Below are 20673 nucleotides of genomic sequence, written 5' to 3' on the forward strand. Positions count from 1 at the left end.
ACCATAAATTTCAAGCATTTATGAGGCTGCAAAAAAACTTTCCCTTGTGCTTAAAGACGGTAATGGCTGTGAACGTACTGGAGACATCAACTTTTATAGAAGAGCTTAGGCAAGAAACGCGGTTAACGGTGTCATAAATAGTATTATAACTTTATTAAAATGGAAAGACAATATTCAAAATAATGCAACAAAAATGAATAAAATCCTTTGTCCAACACTGTACACATAATGCAGAAATCAGTGCATTTTTCTAAAGCATGTCTCAACCTTCATGTAGTTCATACTAAAATATAAGCTTTAAATAGCTCAAATATTCAGCAGTTTGAATTGTAAACAGCTTGTTTAACTGTTAAGAGAACATTGCAGTAATGTACCTCCGTTAGTGAGCACCTTCTCTTTCGTGCTTGTCTACACAAGATACATGCATCGAAGCACGCGGGTGTCTGAGCGCAGGCTGCGGGTCTCACCGAATCCAAGGGAAGCGGCAGCCGGGAGGGTCTCCAAAGCGGAGCGACGCGGACGCGGCCTGTGGCATCAAAACACACTGCGCTACTGGGCAAAAGCGTTTTACGTGGAAGGCACACCACCCCCAGGAAATACTGAACGGGAACCAGCAACACAAGGCCAGCTTGTGCTGTCCATGTTCATTCACACAGTCTACGGAAACCGACACGGAAACACAACACGGGCCCCCCCAGGGACTCTGTCACGTGGCCGGTGGTTTCACGATCGCTTCAACGGGACGCCCGGAGCCCTGGCGACCGGTCTGCTGGTCCAGGGGAGTCTAACGCGGTGCCCCTGTGGCTGCGAGGCGCATGCCAGACCGGGCCACCGTGGCGGGCAGAACAGAGCAGGGACCGTAAGGAGAACGGACGTGCGAATTCTGTTAGCTTCGCATCTTTCGAGAAGCAGGGCACGTGTGGCTGCCAGATACGCTGCTGTCCTCCCTGGAATGAAACGGAAGGAGCCGGGTCTCGGGGTGACTTTTAGGCTGGGCAGGCAGAGCCTCGGCAGGGACTGCGCCCTGCCCTGGGGGACAAAGGCTGCTTGCAAAGTTTAAAGGAGAACATCACAGGGCCCAGGAGCCTGAATGCTTCAAAGTTACTAAACTAAAAAAAAAAAAAAAAAAAAAAAAAAAAAAAAAAAAAAAAAAATTTTTTTTTTTTTTTTTTTAAATGATTCTGATCTAAACAATACTGTGTTTTCTTCCATTCGCTCAATTTTCAGTCAGGAGTTGCCCCCCAGCTTTTACCATCTTGAATATATATTACTCTAAGGTAGCAACTAATTGGTTACCCTGCAGCTACGGTCTACGGTTACAGCACGAGTTTCTACACAGGCCTATAATGTATGCACATGTCCAAGGTTCCCCAGCCTTCCCTGCCTGCCCGCCCACTTTTAAATTACGGACCGGAACAGACTTTTCTCCAACGCCGGCACGATCGGGGATTCTCGGCCCGAGATCGCCCCGCGACCGCCCCTACCCTTTCTAAGACGGAGGGTTCAGCTGTTCTGTTCTGCAATCCGAGACCTCTTCCGGCCAACCTCAACCGGCCTGGAGGGCGGCTGGGGAGCCACTCGCTCCCACGGAACCCCCGCTGACCCGCGACGCCGAAGCCTAAGGAGAAACCACGTAGGACGAGTGTTTACGCCTCACGTGGCCCCCCAGGTCCAGTCTTGTCTTGGAGTCCAGCTTTTCTGCGGCCGAGGCTGTACCGCGGTCAGCAGACAGCGGCTGGGTGTGGGTGCTTGAGTTTGTTTCCTCTGCTTCCCGGAAAAACTTTTCAAACTTGTCCAGGTACGGCGGTCTCTCAGGTAGTAGGTAATAGTGTGTCGAGCTCACCTTCTTCCCGTTTTCGATGACGGGCAGGATGCAGGGAGCCTTACTGGCGGACCCTTCGCTGTTCTGTCTCTGCAGAGCTTTGCTGCTCACGTACTTGGGGTCAGGGGCAAAGCTCTGCGTGGGGGGCATGACCCCATTGAGGTAAGACGGAAGGCTTTTGGGGCTTGGCGTGCGGGAGTTACTCCGTGATAACGGTTCTCTCGGTGGTACCTTGGGAGGCCGGTCTTCGTCGCTGTAGGTGCTGGAAGTGACTTCCGCCGACCACCTTCTGTAATCTGGCTTCACGGGCCGAGGAGGAATGGGGACCCTGGGGGGCACCTCGGGTTTGTCTTCGTCGGAGTTCGGAGAAGCTCTGTGGATGTAGCTGGATATCCTGATGGCCGGCTTGTTGAAGGATCCAGCTGGTCCTGAATGAGACCTTCTTAATCGCCGGTGGGTCTGAGGCAGAGGAGGATTTGAATTTTGCACACCTCCATTCTGCTCAGGCGCCTGGCTGAGATCTGCCGCGGAGACAGCTGGGGTGTCAAAATACGCGTAGTTGATCTGTCCACACCCACGGAAGCTTCGCCTGCCAGGAACATCGTATTTGAAGCCAGAAAGCGTACCGTCTTCCAAGAGGAAGTCCGTGTCCGAGCTGGTTAGGAACTCGACCTCGCAGTCTGTCTCGTCCAGAGAGAGGTCTTCGGAGATGGGCAGTGGCGGGAGGGGCCGGGAACCGCGTTCACAGAGGGCCGTGCAGGGGAAGGGGGAAGGGGGGCTCTTTATGGGTGTGAGCGGAGGGGGAGAAGCACACACGCCGTTCACCGAGAGTTTCCTAAAACCACACGCGACTCGCTCCTCTTCCCGCGGACCCGGGTGCTCGCCCGGGGGAATGATAAGAGGGGCCAAGCTGGGCTTCTGGGAGGGGCCGTGCTCTGCAAAGTGGCTGCCGCTCCTTGGCGCGGACGTCGCAGCGCGCCCTGCAATGCACGAGACAGAGGTTAGCCAAAGAGCCGCCGTGCCCTCCCCAGCCGCCCGGGCTCCGGCAGCTTTCTGCTGGGGTATCCGACCCTCGGTCGCGGCGATCCCGAGGACACCCAGGCGACGGCCACAGGTGTAATTAGAGGCCAGAAGATTGCTAATGCGCATGATCTGGTTCAAAGAACAAATTATCTCTTCTATCTTCCTTGGCCGTGTGCACGGTGCACACCCACACATCTCGGGCAGGTCTGGTGACGTGCGCAAAATTCGCAGCAGGGAGCAGCATATAATTTACGTGAATACCACACCACACCGGCCTAGCCATTTAAGAGACGCGACAATACGAGGCACGCAGGCTGAGAGGGAGATAAGACCGGGTCCTCACGGTTGGAGCCGTCACGGCATTAGGAGAGCGTGGACCCGCCTGCGATGCGCTACGCGCTCTTGACAAAAATCTAAGGACCACAGCGGTCACGTCACAAGCACCAGACAGCAGAGAACACCCTCGCAAGTGTTCATCCACACGTACACTCCCTGATCTCCCTCACACGGGGATCCAACACCAGTAAGAAAGGGGAGGGATCTGGCCCAAGGTCTCCACAAGTTAAACACGGAACAGAGCCGGGCTTAGAACCCGCGGACTGTGGACGACGGCGCTTCTGCGCTTCTGCGCTTCTGCACCCAGGTCGTCAGGGCATCAGTGAGTCAGGGTGAAGGCGGGGAGGCTGAGGGCCCAACGCGTTCTCTTCAGAACCTGCCGCCACTAGGGGTCAGGCTACTGCTGGAAATAGTTCAGGTGGCTTCCTCGCTTAAAAGTCACCCCGGAGGACGCACCAGCACCATCCCCACTGTCAACTTCCCCTCGAAGCACCAGCTCCCTCCCCGTGGAGTTTCAGGACACGTACCAAGAGATGTGAGGTGCTCCTGGGCCGAAGAGTTGAGGCTGTAGGCCATGGTTATCGGGTCGATGTTCAAAAAGTGACTGAAAGGGAAGGAAAAAACACCTTGTTCGTGAGTGAGTAGCCACCATATTCTCGGTCTTGTTTTAAAATCACGGGCTGGGAGATTCCAGGGGACGTTCCGTCCCGCACTCACTTTTCAAACTCGCTGCGGCCGCCCCAGCAGGCCCTCACGGTCCTCAAGGCTTGGCCATCGTGCAGGAATCCGGTTTTCAACGGGACTCGAATCTCCTGGGCAGCAACTCCTGCTGTGGACATTGTGCCTTACTCTGGAGGTCTCCTCACTGGGGACGCCTAGGGATCTGTCACCAACCAGCAGCTCGAGGTCCCTAGGGGTGGGGATGACAAAAAGACGAGAGAATAAACAATTCCGAAATACCCACACTAGCTAGTACCAGAGAACTTCAGGGGATGCCGGGCAGAAAAACGTAGTGACAGGTGTTCATTCAGTTCCGACATCTTCGCACGAGCAAATTCTCACTTCCCATCATGGTACTTAAATGGAGACGTCAAGAACAATTTTGGGGGGAAATACTAATCAAAGCTTTGAAACGTTTTCAGCCAAGTGAGCTATAATGTACGATGGGCAACGGCGGACTCCCACTGCGGCCAGACGGCTACACAGCACATCGCGCTCACTTGTCCCCAGCACGCAGTTCTCTAACTTCCCATCCGACCTTCCAGGGTGCGGAGGTCACGGCCATGGGGCTCGCCGTCCCCCCAGCCAACAAAGCAATCTCAGAAATTACTGCGTTCGGTACTGTGGCTCGAACGTTCACTAAAACCCAGAGCTTCGACAGAACGAGAGATCCCACCGCGGCCCCAGGTTACCCCCCTGCCTGGCAGCTGTCTACAGGCTGTATTTCAGGCTTGGCCCCAGGAGGACAAATTCTCCAGGTACTGCCTGTTTGAGAATAAAGAAAGAGTTCCAGGTGAAGATACTAATTTCCATTATCCTGTAAAAATCAAGTTCTGCAAGGCCACTAGCTTTGTCGGAGGACTGGACAGCTTCCTCCTCCCTCTAGAAAGACAAACTTAAAGGCACATTCTTCACATTCTTCTGTACGAAGTGCCTGGGGATCCGAGTCTTGCCTCGCTGCAAGGCAAGGATTACAGAGGTGAAGCAGGCGCCTTTTCCTCAGTCTAGTAGTGCCTCAGTGTGAGGGCCCTCGTCCTTGTCAGATGGCCAGTGTCTGCGGCCCCCCAGGCCCCACACCCTCTTTCTAGAAGGGTTCGTTAGCATCCATCTCCGCTTTCTTCAGATATTCATGTTTGCTTATAGCCAGTCGAGACTTTTTCTTGTAGACACTAGGACGCAATGTGTCAACTCTCTGTGCAACACTGACCCCCTCTGGGATGTGCACAGCCACCTGGCGAGGCTTTCCCATCCTCTCACCAAGCATGTGTGCGCCCCCCGAGAGCCGGGTGGTGTGCCAAGGACCCGGGGTGACTCAGATGAGCGACACATCCGCGGTGGAGGGCGGAGGGGGTACACGGGCCATTTTGTTGTTGTTGTATGGACAAATCTGTCACCCGCTAGACTGCAAGTCCAGGAAAGAGGCTGGGTCCCGATCATCACTACCTGGAACACCGGAAGTGCTCAAGAGGTGAATGCTCGCTGGACGATTACTACCCGACCCCATCTGACTTTTACCATCGTCAGCATCCAATGTCTACAATGAATAAAGCACATTTTTTTTTTTTTTTTTAGCTACAGAGCTAAAACATAGTCTGCGAGTGTTTACCGTTTGGTTTTCACGCAAAAGGAAATGGAGAGCCAGCAGCAATGTTTCAGGGACAAAGTGCAGATGGGTCCTGGTCACTGGTCCTCACCTTTTTACCCTCCTAAAGCCAGCTGCCTCGATACGTTAGGCAGAGACTTAAATAGGTTTCAAACATTATTTCAAAGAGTCAAGCATCCTTTTTCTGTGATCCGTTGCTCAAAGATCCAGGATGAAGAACAGGGGGAAAAAACAACCACCCACCATTTAAGAAATCTAAGTTAGTGGCAGGTCGTCTTTTGATTTGCCATTTTTGGTCTTTAGAGGATTGAAATCAAACACGTGTGTTCTTACCTCACCTGGATTAAGGAAATCTACAAAAAAATTTTTTTTGAAAACCCATTTTTAGAAAACACTGCTTGGGGCTCCCTCCAGGCACCTGGCCTGTAGGTATGTGGCGCTTTCCCCCAGCGCCCCGCAAGCTGGGGCAAGACCACGGGGCAAGCATCCAGGGTGATGTAAAAACGAAAGGCCAGATAGGAAGAAGAATATGGTATTTAAGTAGTTTGAAAGCACACGTTTGGAGATCACTCATCCAGATTACAGGAAAATGCTGCCGGGGATTCTGGAGGCCCAACCCCCACCTGTCTGCAGGCCAGCAAGTGCTCTCGTAATTACTGTGTGTCAGCCTCCTAATGCCATCTAAATCTTAGCTTTCAACAGAATGATTGTGTAACTATCGCCTCTGCTGGAATGGCCTCGGAATTCTAAACTCACATTTCAGTGGCCCCTTAAAATTTCGTATACGTTCTCGAAAGTTATTTTTTACTCATTGTTCCCATCACCGACTTGTTAGCTTTCTTAAGCAAAAAATTTTTTTAGTATAAAAAGAATTGTGTTCACTAAGCCAGCTCACTTCTGACCACAATAGTGTCTTTGTGTATTCATAGAAGGTGACCCTGCCTCCACATTTCAATGGGGAATTGTGAATGGGCCACGTTATGAAACTGTCCGGACTTCCTACTTGCTGCTCGGAGAAGCGAGCTTCGTGTTCTCTTTTGGAAAATAACTTCCAACTGCAGACTCGGGAAGGGGGACGTGCCGTAGGTTTGGGAGCAAGCGTTTCCTGCGTGTTCCTGGGGAAGCCAGCGGAGGCAGGAAGCCACCTCTTCCCCGCCTCCCTCCGAACTCCGAACTCCCCAAGCCTTCCATATGCACTCCTCCTAGGGGAAGATCAGCCAGGTCAACGTCAAGTCAAAAAGAAACACCACTGAGCCAGTGTTTCGAATCTCGTTCCAGTGTGACTGTCAAACTAAGTCTACCTGACAACTCATTAGGCAGCAACGGCAGAAACACGCGTACGCGCGCAGATCAGAGTCTCTAAGTACAAGATGGCATTCTTGGACGAAACACAAAGTAGGAAGGAGAATGTGCACGCGGGCAGCGCGGTGTAGGACGGGACCTAAATGACCTTGGGTGTAAGAACTTTCCTAAAATCCATCAACTAGTCAGTCCAATAGCAATCCCAGATATGAACGACTTTTTCTTATTAACATCACTTTTTTTTAAAAACTTCAAGACAAAATATAATATCCCCGAAAACCATCTGTTTCCTGCGGCAGCCCTCCCTCTATTTTCTCTCCTCGCAACCCTCGCCCCCCCCCCACCCCAGTTTTGATCCACTGCGATGGCTCCAACTCTACCAGACAGCTCCTCCCTCTCCTGAATCTCCACTCCAGCCCCGGCTCAAGCTTCCACTTTGCATTTCCTATTGTCTGGTGATTATCTTTCCACTTGGACGGTCCTCTGGCATCTGCAACTCTACAGACCGAACTCCTGTCACTTACTTCACACCCCATCCCCCTTCCCAAACCAGTTCAGGGTCTGCGAGGATCAGATGATCAAGCTTCCACAGGCACCACTCTTAACCTGAGTTACAGGTATACATTCAACGACCAAGTTCCATAGCCTATTTCTATGCAGCTTCTCAAACGCGTCTTCCTTCCGTTCACTGGAACCACACTGCCCTGCGTGTGAAAATACCTAATCCAGCCTACACACCAGGACCAGATCAATATTCCTGACCTGGAGCTCAAATTCAGATCTTCCACTGCTCAAAAATCTTCAAGGGCTTCTGAATCAAAGCCCTTCAGGTTATGGCCTTGAAAACAAGGCAGACCCTGACCCACCTTTTTCAAACTCCGGCTTCTGTCTTCCCCAAATCTGTTAGAATCCACCTTGTCCTTGGAGGCCATCTGTCACATCACCTTCTCCACTCACCACTTCCCTTCTGAAAAGCCACAGCGGGGTCTCCACTCTTGGGCTGTTTTGTGCCATGCCCTGACTCCTTACCCATCCTCCAAATCTTTTGGGACCCTCCCCCCACCTCCACTCCCGGGTAGATCCTGGTGTCATTCATTTCTAGTAAATATTTACTAAATCGATACTGAGAAAATACTAATCTCGTTTTTAAAAAAGTAATGACAGGACAGATTCACGTTTACTGTAAATCAGCAAACGAAGGGATAAACCTCCTGATAATAATGTAACAAGTTCAGGGAAGCAGCAGGCAAGGCATTTGCATTAAATTCATTTCCAAAACCTAAAATGGACCATTTGCAGACTGGTTTCTGTTACTGTATATTTCCTTAAGCAACCAGGGAAGAGCTTTCTGAAAATAACGAATTTCACCTCCTCTTCCACACTCTTCCTTTTTGCACCTACTGTTTTTGTTGCTAAATTTAAGGTCACTTTCCTTAAAGAAAACAAAAAAGGCTGCCACCACAGAGCATACATACATGCTTTATTAAGGTGAAATCACATGCCTTTAGCTTGAGGGAAGTCACTTCGAAAACGTTTTTTTTTTTTTTTTTAAACGAGGCTACCTTCAGAGGGTAACCTAGATGTGTTTACCTTGCCACCAGATCTCATTAATAAATCTCAGAAGCAATCCACAAGAGGGGGAGGGGCACATTTTTGCCATACAACTCACCCAGTTCTGCCCAGTGCTTCCTTATTTGAAAGTGTGATGTAATTTCCTTCTCTCAATCTGGTTTGAGAACCTGATTTCTGTTTATTCAGGGTGATAAATGGGTCTTTTCAACCTTATTTAACAACTACCTACACGACCATTTCCTTACCAAGGGAGATAAAAGATAATCCTACTTAGAGCCAAAAATTTGTAAAAAGAAACTGATTTTGGAGCATGACAAATCCCACGATTTCGGATAAGCCAACCAAATAAACCAACATCTGCGTGTTTATCTTCAGTCTGAAAATGCCTAAAATAATCACCTTTCAGAACATTAAAAACGAAACAAAACCCATGACTTTTATTGTGATCAGTGTCTAAAGCACTAGCACCCAAGCTATTTGACACACTGAACATTTAGTTTAGCCGTTTTACAGAACTGTAACTTTTATTAATAATACGAGAAACTTACTGATTCAATATTCATCGAACACATTCAGTGTTTACGACAGTTAGGGTGCTGCGTGATCTGAGTTTACTTACTAGCAAAGGACTCTTCACAATCAAAGGCCCTAACTCGGGCTTTTTCTCAGATTTCCCTTTAACAGACTGCAATTTGGGCGAAGGGAGTGAAGGGGGAGGTTCAGAAATTTCCTTTGTGGTCCCCTGCTGTCACAGAAAGCATAAATGGCCTTCATAGCAAAAGCATAGAGAACTTAATGTCTTTTATATTAAGTTAGTAAATAAATGTAATTAGAATTCTCCTGCATGAATTCCAGGTAAGCGTGCCGGTTTCAGCAGCGATGGAGACGGTTCTACGTGGTGAGAGGAACATTCTGTCCCCTGCAGCTCCAGTCCTCCCCTCTCTCCAGCGTGGGAGCACAGCACGACCCACTTGTAGGTGGTAAAAACTGAGGCAACAAGGAAAATAATTTATCTTCAGACTGCTGAAATCAAAGCTAAGTGACCTAATTTCTGGAATAATCCAGAGTATTTTCTAGCTGAGTATTTTAAGAAACGGCACACTAACAAAAAACCTATTCGCTCCACTGCCATAGTCATCAATGGCCTTTTGATTCACTTAGTGTCCCACACAATCTTCGCGCAATGGCAGAAATGTCCGAGAGCGGGGATAGTCTCTTGTCCTTTGTAACTCTTCCTACAGAGTGCCCCGACCAGCAGCAACACACACACACACACACACACACACACACACACACACACAGGATGGGAAAATATTATTCCTTTTAGACACACACATAATAGATTTCCAAATGGAAAAGATACGTGGGTTCTATTCTAATCTTAATGACAACGAGCACAATAGTCTAATGATGGGAAAGAAGTCTTTAAAACTTTAAATTTACTTAATGAGCGCTGGAGTCACCCAGTGGGTAACTCCAGATTGTTACAATGAACATAAAGCCAGTAAGAATAATAAACTCATCTGACAGGCATTGTTCTGGGTGATTTATATGTATAACTTATTTAATCTTCTCAACAACCGTGTGGGGCGGGTTACTACCATTACCTTCATTTACAGATGCGGGGCTGGAGGCACTTGGAGGTGAGTAACTTGCTCCAGGGTCATAGCTGGTGAGCTGTGGGGCTGACAGCTGAGCCAGGCTCTCACCACCACACCGCTGGGCCTCCACGCCCCTCAGGCTCTTCAGACTGGGAATAAGGTCTGACCCACTACAAGGCTCATGTTAAGGGTGGCTCAGGCAGACTGTCCTGGGGATTTGCTGCCTGGTACTACTTTTTCTTGGGTAACCCGTGGACTGTGAAATTTCCTGTTTTACTTCACCTCCCTCAAATTCTCCTGTGAAAGTTATGAACTGCGCATCTGGCCTATGTTATCCTCTAGAAGGGTGGGTGAAGGTATCACTCTTATATTCTGTGACCACTTCAAGCAGTTCTTTTGAAGCCCGCAATCTCTAATGATACACTGATGCCCCACCATTACATAACCCGTTACAACATGATATCTGGGATCACACGGATCTGTCTTTACCCATAAAAAGGGGATATTACAATATACCCAATGGGCCTCCTTTTAATATACTCTCCCAGCACAGATCCCAGCGATGGCATTATAATCAGGCTCTATTTTCAAGTCTGGAACTTAGTAACAGAATATCTTGTATTTGTAAAGCATGCTACAAATTACAAAGCACTTTCTGACACATTAGCTCACCTGATCCCCACAACATCCCTGGAAGAGGAGGCAGGGATGACACTGTCCATTTTGCGGATGAGGAAGTGAAAACATCTTCCTGTTCGCAGATAGGGCCATCGGGGCTCTTCTGCCCTATGACCCAGCACTTCCTGAGATTCTTCCAGGCCTCTCCTCTCCTCTCCAAAGCATCTTCATTTTAGGCAACAACCTCCCTTCTCTTGCCAATGTTCTTGGGAAACTGATGCAGGAATGGCCGAGTGAAATGTATGAGACCTCATCACAAGTCAATCACAGAGATCAGAACTCCACTCACAGGGTTTCCCTCACAAATTCTTAGGAAGCAAGGATGCATTATTTTCACAAGTCGTTATCAGACGCTTATTCTGGAGTAGATGCTATGCTAGTGAAGGAGACAGGGCCGCTGCCTGAGGAAGTCTCAACCTAATGAGGAGACAACCAGCAAGCAAGCAATTTTCGATTGTGATAACTTCCAAGGGAGGATCAGGAAGGGAGACCGGATGTACGCAGGCGGTTAGGGAAGACCTCTCTGAGGTGACTTTCTAAACCGAAATTTAAGGATGAAAAAGAGGCAGCCATGCGAGGAGTCAGAAGAGCATTCCAGGCACAGGGAAATGGTATTTTAAATAATCTCTAGCTGGTCAATTTCACGTTCTGTGGCTCTTCAATAAAAGCTCTGGACAATGTCTTCTCATCCTTACCATCCTCCTGCTTCCTCTGTGATGCTGAACCATGACACTCTGCAGTGGACAAGGGCTAAAACTCACACAGCCAGAGGCCCGGGTTTGACAAATACACTCACTTAGGCCTGGAACACTGGTCTTTTAGTAATGCTACCCAATTTGTCAGTGTATGGAATTGGACTGAAGTCTCAACGATGACTCCAAATTGCAGAATCCTTTTCCCTTCTGAAACCTGAAGGCCACACTACCTTTTGCCCACCTTAAAGCAAATTCCTCTGTTCCGCTGGCAACTAACTAACATTCAGAACTCTGAAACTCACCAGTTGTATCCACCTTTCCAAAGTATGCATTTATGCTGTGTGGATAACGCCAGAAAAGCCACAACTGGATCTTGTTTATCTAGTCATCTAGTGAGTTATTCATTAGCTTGTACAAAGCATGGCCAAACACCAGCACCAAAAGATGCGAAAGGAATCCTGATGATGAGGTTCCAATTCAGATTTATTTAGATTAAAAGCAGAGCTGTTTCTCTGGCAGAGGGAGCTGATGACATTCAAATTCCTGGAATTACCCTTGGCACCACCTTCCCCTCCTCTGCTCACCTTTCTAAAGCAACCTGATGGTATGTAGACATTCAGGTCAGTTTCAAGCACGTTAGATTGTACCTGTAATTTAGGCAACTTGCTTTTAAAAGCTACCATTAGTATTCGCTGAAAGGGAGTATTATCTGGTTCAACTTCTGAGAAGCAGCAGTTAGGAGTTGTTTTCACACAAAAACTCAAGTCTACAGTATAATTAAACCTCACGGTAAGAGGGACCAGGATCTATTGTGAACTGAAAGGAGGAAAAACAATTCTCCCAAACAGTAATTTTACCTATCTGTTGAAAACATGAATAATTCAGACATTTCATAATAGCCATAAAGAGATCTGCTTTCCACCCTTATCAGTGACTGGTCCAATCCTGCTGAGCTTTAAGACGTAAAATGTGCTTTCATGCAATTAGTTATCAACCATCAACTATGCGCAAGGCTGCGTGAGATAGAAGCCGTACAAGGAAGAGTTCCTGCCCTGAAGGAGTTTACAGTCTAATATACGTTAGGTTATAAATGCTTAGTCCAGGACCTTAGCACCTATCAGCCAGGACCCACGAAACACACAGGTGAAAACAAGCCTGTGTGAAATGAGAATGACGAAAGAGTGTCTGAAGTTCAGGCTAAAACCTGTATGTATTTCTCTCCAGATCTGCTAATATCCAGAGGAGACGGGAATATGCTATTTGATAACAGACTGGTAACCAATCATAGCACCATTAACAAGAAACCAAATTTTATTCCGTCTCAGCAAAATTTGGTCATTTAGTGAAGTGGGTACCCGGCCTCCTCCTGTCTGGTCTGTTTAGGCAAAACCTCGCTTAAAACTATAATTATGGTGGGGGGGGGGGAGGCAAGACTTGGCATGATGAACTTAGATATTTCAGTATTCTCAGCAAACATACACCCTTTGCATTCTTACACATTTATAAAAGTTGAAAACCGTGCAGAACACTGTTCTTCAGAAAAAGAAGAAGAAAAGGCATTTTAACCTCACCTTTCTTCACCTCTGACAGTTGCTTAGAAACCAGTCCGGCCCTACCTGTGTTGCAGGTGTACCTCAAGTCACCAACACATCTCTTTTAAAGCTACAGTCTATTCTGACTGCACTTGAGTTTATGACTAACAATCTATTCATATTTTTTATCAGGGAAGAGACTGGTTTCTTTCAAGCAGTGACGAAATCCTAATAAAGACCTAGCAAGCACCAATACAGCACCAATCATGGTTAAGAAGTCATTTCATTTGTACGAGGCTGTGATACACACACACACACACACACACACACACACACACACACGCACGCGCGCGCAGGAACACCCACCGAGCACTCACGTTCCGAACCCAGAACCCTGCGCTCCCCGTTCCTTCGGAAGCAGAATTCAGAGCAAAGGACCACGATTCCGAGACAGGCGGAGGGGGGCTCGGAACTACTCCGCGGGGTTCAAGGACCCCGGCCGGGGACGACAGCCACCGTCTCCGAAGAGAGCGAGCAGGGGGACCGCGGGGCCGGCCATCCCCCAGCACAGCGTCCGGGACGCGACGGACGGGCACACGGCGCGCGCAGGGGGAGCGCAGCCCTATTGTGGAAGGAGGACGCCGAGGCCGCCGCTCCCGCAGCCCCGGCCCCCGCGCAGCGCCCCCGGGCCGGCCCCTCCCCCCGGCCGGCCGTCGGTCCCGGGAGACTCCGCGTCGCGGCGACCCACTCGGCGCCCCGGGGACCCGCCCAGAGTCCGGAGCCGCCCGCAGCCCCGCGCAGGGGCCCGGCGGGGCGGGGGCGTGGGGCGGCACCGCCCTCCCTTCCCCTCCCCTCCCCTCCCCACCCCCAGCCCGCAGGCCCCTTACCCCCGCGGAGCCGCCGCTGCCCCACGGCGCCCTCCCGCGCATGTCCGTCCCGGCTGGCTCAGCGCCGCGGGCTCAGGGGCCCGGACACCGCGCAGGCGCCTCGCCGCTCTCTGGCCGCCGCTCCCCGCTCGCGCTCCCCGCTCGCACTCGGCCGCCGTCGGCGCGGCTGCCGACGCCGCGTTATATAGCAAGTGGCGGGGCCGTGACGTCGACGCTCGGCGCCCCACCTCCCCCGCGCGGCCAATCGGGGCCGTGCGCCGCTTAAAGGGGCGATGCCGCGGCTCAGGCGCTGGCGCGGGGTCCACCGGCGTCGCGCGGCCCGCCGGGGCCGCCGCCTTTGTCTCCGAGGGGGAAGATTCTGGGCCTCGGAGGCCTCCGCGCCTTTGCTCTGCCCAATCAGAGCGGCAGCTGCCGAGCCTCCCCCGGAGTCCTGACATCGAACTTTTCTGTGAGGTGTGCGGGCAGCTCGGCCTCGTTCCGCCCAAACCGCAGGCGGCGCCGCGCCTCGAGCGGGGTTTCCCGTCGTTTCCTGCCCCGGGGAGGGTTTGGCGGGTGTTCCCCTGCCCGCGTGGCGGCCGCCGCGGGGTGACCGGGTGGCCGCAGACTCCCGGCCATGGCGAGTGGAGCCACTGCGAGCAGGAGGCCCGCGCGCACCGTAGGCCTGCGGGCCGAGGCGTGGGAGGGACCGCAAGGGACGGTGTGGACAGAGTGGGGCAGCACGGGACGTTAAGAGACGGTGTGGGGCGTCGAGGGACAGAGTCGCACACCGCGGGGCAGAGCGGCACAGCACGGGACAGGGTGGCCACCCTGGTGAGGGCCTTTCGTGAGCCCTCCTAACGCGGGTCTGCCCAGCCACCTCTCCTCCGACCACATGTTTGAAAGTCAAGGCCGGGCCCTGGTGGCCGTTGACCCGTGGCTTCCAGGAGGAGCACCCCCAGCCCCAACCGGGCCTCGCCTTCGGTCTCCGATCTCGAGTTTACTTATTAGACCCACGCTGCTCTCCGCATCTCCGGGCATCCGGGTAGCCGGCGATGCCCAAGGACAAAACACCAGCTAGCCTGCAGGAGGAGGCTTCTCCCCTGGAAGGTGATGCAACTTAGGCTTATAGTTTAACCGAAAAATAAATAATACAAATGATAACAAACCAAGAGTAACTAAAGTAAGAAAAAAAGCAAACAGACAGAAACCCTCCAGTTTTAACCGGAACAGTCCCCTGAATGGTACTCTCTCTTTAAGTAGAGGCCACAGACCTCCGGCTGACCTCCTTCGCCTTGGAGAGCCCCTTCTTGGTTTCAGCAATTGTGCCCCAGAGTTACACAGTTAGCACTACCTAATTGGGGGAGTTTAACACATAGAATGAGATTCTGACCTCATTATCAGGTTAACTATTAACTTACGCACTCCATGAAACGATTTGCCTTTTCTCCCCTGTTATTCACTTACATTCTTTTAAATTCGATTCAAAGGCCCAGTTTTGAATTCAAGGGCTTCACGCACACGCACGCGCACACACAAATCTGAAGTATCCCTTTGCCCTCTCTCAGTTGCAAGACAAACCCATGTTTAGCAGAGAGTTCTCCTCTCCTTTCTGATGGGCTTTTTCTGGTCTATGGGGGCTCTGGGGTCATAGGTCCTGAGTCGGGTCAACCAACTTATGGTCTTATTGCCATTGATTTAGTTATTATTGTAGGATGATGGAAATCGGTTACAACTACTCTCTGGCTTTCTTCACCAAATTAGGCTCTTTGCTGTGCGGAAACTCCAGATCGTTCTCCCCCATTTTGGTGTCATTTATGTTTAAGACTTAGCCATATGCTGTTATCAGTGTATAAAAAGAACTAGCCTGAGAACTTGCCAGAGAACATCTTTTCAGACCTCACAGTGCAGAGCGTTTACTGAATGGGGACCTAGATGAACTCAAGTTTCATCCGAAAGGAACCCTCGTTACGCTAATTCAAGCCACTACAATACAGTTGTAATTTGTGCTTTGGCCTTATTGGCATGCTTTTCCATTCCCCTATTCATTAACAGCGATAATTGCCAGAGCAACCATCAAACACACCCCCTCTTTAGAGAAAGAAGATCCACGGGATACTCGCTCTACAGTTGTCAACCGTATGGTGTCCCGTTTTGGGAAGCTGTCAAAAATCATAAAATCACGTGAGTATAATACATGATTAACCCACTCTTTTCTTCCGATCTATTTTATTTTTTGAAGTTTATTTATTTTGAGAGAGAGAGAGAGACAGAAAGAAAGCATGGGGGGGGGGAGGGGCAGAGAAAAGGAGAGACAGAATCCCAAGCAGGCTCCACACCATCAGCCCAGAGCCCGATGTGGGGCTCGAACTCACGCACTGTGAGGTCACGACCTGAGCTGAGATCTGAACTGACAGAGCCACCTAGGCGCCCCTCTTCTAATCTGTGTTAAACGAGCAAAATAAACAGCTATGTCTATTTGTTTGGGGGGGAAACCCAGTTATAGTTGATAGCTTACTGGATTTGGCTTCTAGTTATGTTCATGTAATATAGCTCTCTCGGCTGTGGCTGAATTACATGAGGAGACTCCTACCCCACAAATCTTTTATCTAATAGTCTATTGGTGATCTTTTGTAATAATACTGTCCTGTCAATGATATTGTATTTAGGGAAGAGTTTAAAAGGAAGGTGCTAAGCAGCTTGCAATAATATTAGCATCTTGTGTTTATCAGGCGATCATTCACTGATTTTTAACAGATTAGAACACTAGACTAGAGGTTTGGGGGAAAATATCCTCTGTGTACTGAACCTAACTTGTTTTAAATTGTCTCCAGGAAGAGAGAAGCTTAAAGTCAGACTTTCTTTTTTTTTCCATCTCTCACAGTCCATTTAATTTTGAAGCACTTCCCAAGGAATTTATATTAGCTGATTATTTTTTAATATGAAAAAAACTAAACATAACATCTAAAATGTTAGACTTACATCACATTGACCCAAATTGTCCCTTTGCACTTGGCCATTTCTCAGTGTAAGAAGAAGCTGTCCTTGGAGTGAGAACAAGGGGACGTTCTGGCTCAGAAACCGTAGAATCACAGATACTGCTTTTCTAAAGATTTTGTTCCTTTTTCTCTTGTCCAGCAATACCAATGCTGGACAGGGGCCTTTCAACCCATCCAAATTTATGTTTGAATGTTATTGAATCCTGCAGAAGATGCACATTTTGGTGTTTTTCTTCTTGATTATAGATGGTTTTGTCTTCACCGTAGAAACAGTCCAATGTTTTAAAGTGAGACACTTTCTGGATTACCCTCTTAGTTCTAGAGCGTTTACTTTTGTCTATTCGTGATATAAATGTGACCAGGCACTTTCCCTTTTTTACTAATATATGGCTGAGTGTGCAGGAAAACATGACAATGGAAAAATTCCATTTCTTATAGGTCATTTATTAGTATGCCACTTTATGGCTTGGAGACATCTGGGCACAGATATATATCCAATAAACTTTGTGGGTTCCTATAAAACATCCATGCTGATAAGAGCCGAGATTCATTCACGAAGAGTCCCACAGCACAGTGGACGTCTCCTCTGAGCTTTCAACTGTAGCAGCCATTTGGAAAATTGCACGGGAAAAGATTTCTTTACAACATCCATTTTTTCCCTTCTGTAGTCAGGGATACTCCTCCCCCTTCTTAGATTTTACCCTAAAAGGAAAAAAAAAAAAAGAAGAAAAGTATATGTGGTATATACTGCAGATATGCAGACCATGAAGAATGAGCAGACTTTTTTTTTTTAATGTTTATTTTTGGGGTGGTGGGGCAGAGAGAGGGAGAGAGGGAGGGAGTCTCAAGTAAGCTCTGCATGTCAGCGCAGAACCCCATGTGGGGCTCGAACTCAAGAACTGTGAGATCATGACCTGTGCCGAAATCAGGAGTCGGATGCTTATCTGACGGAGCCACCCAGGTGCCCCATGAACAGACTGGTTTTAACTGATCATTTTCTTGTTTCAGTGTCAGGGCCATGGCTTAACTGCCTTCATAGCACGTATAGTCGTTTATATTTAAATTGAACCACTTTTCATTTACCTAATTCTCCCTTAACAAACATTTGATGTGATTGGTGATCATTGTATTTCTTGTTCTAGTCCACTTCTGGAACTTATGACTATCAGAAACTTTTCAGTGTCCCGTACGTACGTTAATTGAATATGTGGATGTTTGCAAGACGATGCTTTTCGGGTTTCTTTTGAACATGAACCTGACTTTATCTTCAAATTTTAACATTTCGTTTTCCCCCCCAAGCAAATGCTGTATTTCCCATCAGCTGGCCAGTAGGGTGTGCTCTAGTCCCTTGCCAGATAAATAAATAAATTAATAAATTAATTGATTAAAAAGAAATTAATTAAAAATATGAATGTCACCTCTTCACCAAGAGATTACAGAAATATACCTCACTCTTTCGTTGTCACCCACAGAGATGAAGTATTCTGCCCACAGACACAGTGAATCGTTCAGCAAACACGGTACCTGTGGGGAGCAAAACTGTCGCATTGAAAAAAGAAACTTTGGAGAGGTGGACCCCTTAGGAGTTAGTTCTGAAACAACTTGCTATGATTTTACCAAATGGATCCCTTGGTCACAGATAGTTTCTTTTATTCTGTGTAAAATGAGAATAAAAAAAATCTGGTGCAGTGATGAAGAACGCAGACCCTGGGGTTTACATCCTGACTGTCTGTCTCACCAGTGACTCAAGTACTTACTTGGCCTTTTGTAAGATGGTGATAATAGTGGTTCCTACTCTGCAGGGTTCCTGGCCAGATAAATGAGATCGTACTTGGGAAGTGCTTAGAACGTGGTCTGGCCCCAGTCAGGGTTCAGTAACAGTAACTGTCCTTTTTTTTTTTTTTTTTTTTAAATCATTGCTATTCGCACTGTTATTGCTGTAAATTCGTTGAGGGATTTTCTGACACCTTTCTTTGCAAGATTCCCAAATTCTCTATTGCTTATTAGCATACATGATTTAATTTGTCTGGGAGGTGCTTTCATTTGTTAAATTTCAGGAGCATAAACGATTTCTAAGAGAAACTGTCTCACTTTTCCTGTAGTATTTCCACTTAAGAGGCTATAAAGCCTTAAGCCAAAGACGAGGGTCTGCCATAGGGAAATATCAAGCACCAGCAATCCTTGGGGAGATACCCGACGGATGGGAGACTCTCAGCATCTCTGAAGGGAAGATAACAAGCGGCCACAAATCTATGAGCACCTTCCTGTAAACTCATATTCAGAAACACCCACAGGCATTTGTCCTTTTAAGAAATAGGTTTAGGGGCGCCTGGGTGGCGCAGTCGGTTAAGCGTCCGACTTCAGCCAGGTCACGATCTCGCGGTCCGTGAGTTCGAGCCCCGCGTCAGGCTCTGGGCTGATGACTCAGAGCCTGGAGCCTGTTTCTGATTCTGTGTCTCCCTCTCTCTCTGCCCCTCCCCCGTTCATGCTCTGTCTCTCTCTGTCCCAAAAATAAATGTTGAAAAAAAAAATTAAAAAAAAAAGAAATAGGTTTAGTTTGTACATAAAGTACCTGCAGAACTTTTAAATACAGGCAGCATTACCATTTTCTCTGCAAGGCAAGGACAAGGAGATATTACCCAGTGACTAGGTACAGTAGCATTGTAAGAAGTCAATGAATCCCAACACTTCTTGGGGCTCCACCTTTATTCATTCATACATGTATTCATTCATTAATAAATATCTATTGAACTCCTACTATGTGCCAGTCCATACCAGGTTCGGGGTAGTGAGCAAGAGAAACATTCAGAGAACGTTCAGCAGTAGGATTATAGACAAACATATGGGAAACTTAATTTATATAAAGTGCAAAAAAGTCTTCATAACAAGACTAGATTCTGTCTCCTTAAATCTTTGAGAATCAAAGACTCTTTGAACCAGTATTTTTTTTAAAGCTTATTTATTTTGAGAGAGAGAGAAAACAAGGGGGGAGGAGCAGAGAGAGAGGGAGGCAGAAATCTGAAGCGAGCACTGTGCTGACCACAGAGGGCCCAATGTGGGGCTCAAACTCAGGAACCATGAGACCATAACCTGAGCTGAAGTTGGAGGCACTTAACCAACTGAGGCACCCAGGCGCCCCTGAGCCAGTATTTTTACTAGTGATACATTGAGGAAATAATCATAAATAGAGAAAGCTTTCTGCTCAAAGTTGCTCAATGCAGTGTTGTTCATAATAGTGAAAACCTGGCCTGTTAGTAGGACAGTTGGCATGTAAAATATCGAATATCTATTCAGCTATTAAAATGATCCTTACGAAGATTTTGTAATTAGGAATAATAACTAATAATAGCTGACACTTTTATAGCATTTGCTAGGAACTGGGCTCTGTTCTAGGGCTTTACCTATAAGAGTTAATTAAACGTTCACACAATCCTGTGAAGTCCATGTTGTTACTATGCCTGGTTTATGAACAAGGTGAAGTAATACGCCCAAGGTTACAAAGCTGGTAACTGTGGGTTTAAACCGAGGCGGTTGCTTTCAACCACTGCAAATTCTTCCATTATAATGCTTGGTGTAAAAAGTAGAATGCGAAATTGAATGTGTAGAATATCTATCCTCATGTTATCAGCACCTTTTTACTGTGCTAGACATAAAAAAAATCCAACTCAGGGGCTCCTGGGTGGCTCAGTCGGTTAAGCATTGGACTTCGGCACAGGTCATGATCTCACGATTTGTGAGTTCAAGCCCCGCATTGGGCTGTGTGCTGACAGCTCAGAGCCTGGAGCCTGCTTCAGATTCTGTTTCCCTCTCTCTCTGCCCACCCCCCCCCCACACTCTCTCAGTCTCTCTCTCTCTCTCTCTCTCTCAAAAAGAAACATTGAAAAAAGAAAGAAAGAAAAATCCAACTCAAGTTCATTAAAATAAAAA

At 48.2% G+C, this 20673-nt stretch overlaps 2 protein-coding genes across 2 annotated transcripts in view; one reads left to right on the forward strand and one right to left on the reverse strand.

Annotated features, from left to right (window-relative positions):
- Positions 1–122: 122 nt before the first annotated feature.
- Positions 123–13884, reverse strand: ERRFI1 (ERBB receptor feedback inhibitor 1). The gene is made up of 4 exons (XM_043573699.1): positions 13772–13884; positions 3899–4091; positions 3709–3785; positions 123–2802 (listed from the first exon to the last, which is right to left on the reverse strand). Exons 2-4 carry the CDS (start codon positions 4018–4020, stop codon positions 1619–1621), a joined length of 1383 nt encoding a protein of 460 aa, XP_043429634.1. The 5' UTR covers positions 4021–4091; positions 13772–13884; the 3' UTR covers positions 123–1618.
- Positions 12356–20673, forward strand: part of LOC122482048 (basic proline-rich protein-like) — a 19116-nt gene continuing 10798 nt past the window's right edge. Inside the window, exons 1-3 of the mRNA XM_043578468.1 lie at positions 12356–12369; positions 13306–14857; positions 15803–15931. Coding sequence (XP_043434403.1) covers positions 12356–12369; positions 13306–14608 — 1317 coding nt within the window. The 3' untranslated portion in view covers positions 14609–14857; positions 15803–15931. The remainder of the gene's footprint in view (positions 12370–13305; positions 14858–15802; positions 15932–20673) is intronic.

The sequence above is a fragment of the Prionailurus bengalensis genome, chromosome C1 (assembly GCF_016509475.1).
Source record: "Prionailurus bengalensis isolate Pbe53 chromosome C1, Fcat_Pben_1.1_paternal_pri, whole genome shotgun sequence".
Lineage (NCBI taxonomy): Eukaryota > Metazoa > Chordata > Mammalia > Carnivora > Felidae > Prionailurus > Prionailurus bengalensis.

Excerpts from the sequence above, each read along its gene's own strand:
- ERRFI1 (XM_043573699.1), bottom strand. The coding sequence starts at position 4,020 with ATGTCCACAGCAGGAGTTGCTGCCCAGGAGATTCGAGTCCCGTTGAAA. Across the intron at positions 3,786-3,898 it reads GGCCGCAGCGAGTTTGAAAA|TCACTTTTTGAACATCGACC; the intron begins GTGAGTGCGGGA and ends CTTCCCTTTCAG. Across the intron at positions 2,803-3,708 it reads GGAGCACCTCACATCTCTTG|GGCGCGCTGCGACGTCCGCG; the intron begins GTACGTGTCCTG and ends CGTGCATTGCAG.